This window comes from Pteropus alecto, unplaced genomic scaffold, assembly GCF_000325575.1.
Source record: "Pteropus alecto unplaced genomic scaffold, ASM32557v1 scaffold20, whole genome shotgun sequence".
Lineage (NCBI taxonomy): Eukaryota > Metazoa > Chordata > Mammalia > Chiroptera > Pteropodidae > Pteropus > Pteropus alecto.
Window position 1 is genome coordinate 13,030,859 of NW_006436298.1, and position 5,496 is coordinate 13,036,354.

The following is a 5,496-nucleotide window of genomic DNA, read 5'->3' on the forward strand; positions in this document are numbered from 1 at the left end:
ATTTGGTGTTTCCACAGGACACAAATTACAAAACTAAATTTAAAATGATTTTTAAACTTTTATCACCCTATTTCCCTGACCCTTCATTGACTCTGCTTAAATCCTTTTAGTGGTTCCCACAGCCAACAGCAGTGTTTTTCAATTTATTACCAGTTGCTACCACTGGGTTGTTAAATCAATTTATTGAGTCCCAACTGTCATTCTTTCTTCAAAATAGAATAGGAAATACCAGAATGTATCACACAAAATGTATTATTTTGTGACATTTTATTATTTATATGTGTGTGCTCTAGACTTAAGGTAAAAACGTTATCTTACTACAATGGACCATTGCCAAAAAATAAATAAATAAATAAATAAAAGCTTGTCTACGGCCATGCCACCCTGAACAAGTCCTGATTTCTGAAGCTAAACAGGCAGGGTTGGGCCTGGTTAGTTCTTGGATGGGAGACCACCTAGGAAGACCAGGTGCTGTAGACTTTAAAAAAAAACAAACCTTGAAATACACAAGCTTTTGTTTGGTCTAGAAGGCCCTCTAACCTGGCTCCTGCATAACACTCTAGGGCCTATCTCTTGCTACATCCGCAAAGAGCCAAGTTCAAGTTCATTAGGCCAAACTTCTTCGTAGTTTCTTGTCTTAATTCAGTCAATCACACTGTTCCTTCTGCCTTGAATGCCCTCTCATTTGTCTACAAGACCCACCTGTACTCATCTTTCATTATTTAATATTTATTTCCTCAAGGAAAACTTTTTTATCCTTTCCTCGGCAGCTAATGCCACACAGACACACTCTGTACCTCTAATGAAGAATTATAACCTACATTACAGCCCCTTAGACATTTCATTGTACTTTTTAATTTTAGGCTTGTCTTCTCAACTTCTAAACTATAAACTCTCTGAGGAAATAAGCATATTTTACTAGTTTGTATCAGCAACACTGAACTGCTGTTGCTCTACATGTCACATGATAGGGTTTCAAAATTGGTAAAATGAACAAATACAGAATTAAGGACTTGCATATAACTTCTCTGATGTTAGAAATGATTGCCTTAGCCACAATGTCCATTCATACTGCAGTGCTGGATCAAGATTTCCTCATTGTTGACACATTAACTCCCAGAGAGGAGTACCCAGTAGCCTAAGGCAAAAAAGAAGTGTCAGCCTCCTCTCTCAGCAAAGAAGGGACTCAAGTTGAGGTTGCAATGAAGCAGCACCTATTTCCATGCTTTAGGAAGTTATCTAGGGAATGGCGAAGAAGAGGGTTTCCAGAGGTTCCCACAGGCAGGTGAGAGAAATCAGAAACAGTATTATCAGACCTCATTAGCAGTCACATTTTATAAATAACTCTTAATGGGGGCGGGGATTGGGCGGGGATTCTCTACTCTCTTGTTGAGGGCACTAAGTTGCCATATGAGGCTAAACAAAAGGTAGCATGAAATAACACTGAAGTTATTTGATTTCTGTTGCCTATGCTATCTAATAGTTCCGAAATAGCTAACTGACTCACTGCTCTCATTAGGAGATACTACCTGGAAGGAGGGTCATACCTAACAGGGGCTCCTCACTTGGGTTTTGAAGCTTTCCATAGACTTTATCTTACCTACATGAATGCTCTAATTCTTGGGGGTCTAATCAACCTATTTCACAAACCAAAACTTCAACTGCCTTCACTGTCATTAAAAACAGCGCAGGCAGCATCCAAGATACTTTGACAGACTCTGCCAACTGTCAGTTTCAGCTGTTCTTTTCCGTTTCCACCATAGTTAATAAACTATTACAGGAGCCACAAATTTGTTTCTGCCTAAACTAATCACCCGTTTTCTTTAAAAAAAAAAAAAAAGTCCTTTTGCATAAACTTTGACCCTAGACTTGCAATTATATCCATAATTAAGGCAAAGATAAATTCTTACTATAACTTAACAGTCAAAAATATATTCATAAAATGTGAAACTCTCCACCCAAATATTAAATTGTAGATACTGATCCAGTAACTTAGGATTGCCTGAGTAAAACTTTAAAGGCCATTTAAAGCTGTTTTCTTTTGTTTTAAATAGGTGCAGGAGACTATGCTTATTCTGCACTTATTAGGTATAAATATAAACACCTACCAACTATAGAAACTTCCACAAATGCCTTCTCTGTATGCTCTCCTTTTCTCCAACAATCATCTTCTCCTGACAACTCAGCTAAAACAAGTCACTATCAATGAGAAAAAATCATAGCCCCAATATAGACTTTCAGAAAAATGCCATAAACACTTCTTTTCCTCTCCAGCCCACCTTTAAGACTATTAAGAAAAGGGCAAATAAAACTGTTTATAAACAAATTTAGTTACACTGAAGTATCTAAAACGTGTGCTGTATGTGGGGGCTTATTTTGTATGTTAAATACCAGTTCCCTTAGTACTAAGTTCATCCCAAGCTTCCCTTAGTAAAATGATGAGCATTCATGCAGCTTAAAGGTTGTGGAAAACAGATTTTCTTCCATGGTGTCACATTCCATAGCCTAGAGAATGCAGCCTTTAACATGAAAAGCTGCCACTTGATTTTTTTCCTGTGACATGTTTTAAACAGAAGAGCTGCAAATTCTCAAGAGAAGCCATATCTCAAAGATTACGAATTGTAGTATGTTTCAGTATTTTATTAAAATTGGTGCAATTTATCCAAAATATTTTTCATATGCCATCATTTTCCAGCTTACATGCTTGAAAACTGCTGAGAGAAAACAATCTCTCCATCTGAAAGATTAACTTCAAGAAACCAAATAGTAATCATTAAAATAGAAAGGAGAAAAAGAAAACAATTCACTTTTATAGACTAGAAAAATTTTCAAACTCAACTAGTCCTTCATTTTACAGATAAAACAGAGTCCATCGAAGTTAATTTGCCTCAGATCATAAAGCTACTAGTAGCAGCACTAGAAATAGAATGAGGTATTTTAATTGCTCTTAGCAATACCCCAAATCATGCAAGTTATATATGGTCTCATCAATTGTCATTTAAATTTCAAAATTATTACTTTCTCTTTAATTCCTGATGATGGACTCCTACGACATGTGTTCTACATTTTCAAAGTTGTTTAAGTTAATAAATGTCAAATTCTAACTCCAACAAAAAGATACTATTATCTAAGAACTTTCCTCTGAAAGTTCCAAGAAACTTTAGGTATGCACAGCCCAAAACTGTCACAATAAATTTAAAGTATATCCTCCTTTCAACGACCATCACTTTACATGTGTTTGTTCTACAACCACAAGAGTGAGAGAGACACACAGACAGAAAATTCTGGAAGTCTCTCTTTAACCAAAAGCATCAACAATCTGTTAATGAAATGACTAGATCATTTCTCCATTAATATATTACAGGTTTCTGGCTTAAATTAGGAAGTCACTAGCATTTTATCAAATTCCTGTGCGAAAAGTTAATAAAAGGTTGGAAAATGCACTCTCGGTTGACTTTGGATCTGAAAGAAGGTGAAGATCTGATATTGTTAACACAAACTAAATACCTAAGCTTTAAAAAGCATGAAACAGAAGTGAACAAGTTCCTTCAAAAAAAAAAAGCTTTCCTACTCAGGCTATGATCTACCAAGTGCACCAGCACTGCAGAGACCATATCAGTTAAGACTTTCAGATTTTCGTTTTAAAGCCCCAATAAATCAATTCTGCACATTTTAGTTTTGGATATTCAAGGGCAAAAGCAGAGGGCACTGAGAGGGCAACAATTTACACTGGATCATTTTCAAGGACTGTAATCTAACCACTCATTCCTTTACAGTTGTTTCTTTGTGCAACTAATTATTCTTAAAGTACTGAGAGAAGGCAGTATTGTACCTCTCTTTGAAACAAACCTAAGACAGATAAAACAAAACCTAAGACATGATTTTGATTACAAACTTATGCGGCAGTTTGACCAGTAAAGTGCAAGTGTGTTGTCTTAAACATTATTAACGTATGTTTTTAAATTATGACCTCCGGTATCACTCTACCAAAAAAAAAACTTGTTAAAAGGTTAATCACACCTACCTATACGGCCAGCTTAGCAAAGTAGTAAATTTGTTTGAAAACATAAAACACAATCGCCATTACCTCTCAATCACACACACACACACACACACACTCGAAGCTGTGTTAAGCACAAAAATCCTTACCCCATTTTGCCCAGTGAAAACTTGCTCTGAAGTTTCTGCTCTTATGATACTGAATAACTTCCAAAGGAATTTCTCCGTCTATTTCGCAGTTGCTTTTCCACCCCGCGAAGTCCTTTTCTGGAGGTATTTCAGTAATGCTGACAATTCAATTAGTCCCCTTAGGTAAAATGATTTCTCTCCCGTAAATTCCAAAATGTTCAAACAAAGGTGGCATTTGCTTATTAGAGTTAAAATGTTGCGCGGAAGAGACAGCGGTCAATTCTATTCCACAAAAGGAGTCTAAGTGTAGGAAAACGCAGAATCCAGCTTCACGGAGTCCTACAAAAAATGAGTTCGGTGGTCATTTCGCTCAAATCCTCCACACTCACGGTGAGCCAGGTAACTCGGTGTTTTCGGTGCTACTAAGGCTGCGGGTTCAAATTTCTCTACCACACCAAGTCCTTGGGGGTGGAGCGTGCAACCCAATGCGACGTGCGCTTTAGAGATCTCTACGAGAAAATAAAAATCCTACAAGCAGTAATGCCGCTGCTTCCCGGCGCTCACATTAGAAAAAGCTATATAGAAAAATCTCCCCGAAGTGCAAACCCGGCAGCTCGCGACGTGCATGGCACTCCACATTGGAATCTGTCTTTCAAATTTCTCCCCTCCTAAGACTCGGAGCAGAGAGGAGGCGGGGAAGAGGAAGAGAAGACAGGGCAGGATCGATTCATTCTCCCGAGGAGAATAAACGGAGCCATTTCCAGGCTGGCAGCAGGTTGGGGGCGCAGCGCACGCCAGAGAGCAGGGGGAGGGGGCCCGATCCCACCTCCCTCAGCCCCTTCCTGCCCCCCGCCGCCGAGCACAAAGGAGCCCCGCTCGCGCCCGGCCCTTCATTCGCTGCTGCCCCCTCTTTCCTCCTCTCTTCGGAGCACCGCAGGTCTCAGGCTCCCGTCCGCGGAGAATGAATGAATCAGAGAGCCAAGCCGCACGCGGCCCCCGGCACACTGCCCCCAGCCCCTCGGCGGGCCGAGTGGCGGAGGACCGGGCTGAAGGGGTCGACAGGCGTCCACCCGAGGCGAGGCCGGCGGCCAATTCCGCGTCGGGGGGCAGGGGAGCGGGGCTCCAAGCCGCTGCTCCAGCGCCCCCACCCCTGCTCCTCGCCTCTCACGCTCCGCGCCGCCGCCACGCGCCGCCTCACAGTCCCCGGGCCCCGTCTCCGCCTCCTCACACTTCCATCACCGCCCGCCTCCGCCGGTCTCCAGCTCCCGGGCAGCAGAGCAGCACCGACCCGGGCGGCCCCGAAGCCCGCTGCTGCCTCCGCTCCCAGCGGCCGCTCGCAGAGCTGAGGGCGCCGCTTCCCGGGTCAGC

At 41.6% G+C, this 5,496-nt stretch overlaps 1 protein-coding gene across 1 annotated transcript in view; it reads right to left on the minus strand.

The window, feature by feature from the left end:
• The window catches only part of HOMER1 (homer scaffold protein 1), a 113,582-nt gene extending 108,092 nt beyond the window's left edge, over positions 1-5,490 (minus strand). Inside the window, exon 1 of the mRNA XM_006913175.3 lies at positions 4,150-5,490. Coding sequence (XP_006913237.1) covers positions 4,150-4,154 — 5 coding nt within the window. The 5' untranslated portion in view covers positions 4,155-5,490. The remainder of the gene's footprint in view (positions 1-4,149) is intronic.
• Between the last annotated feature and the right edge of the window lie 6 nt (positions 5,491-5,496).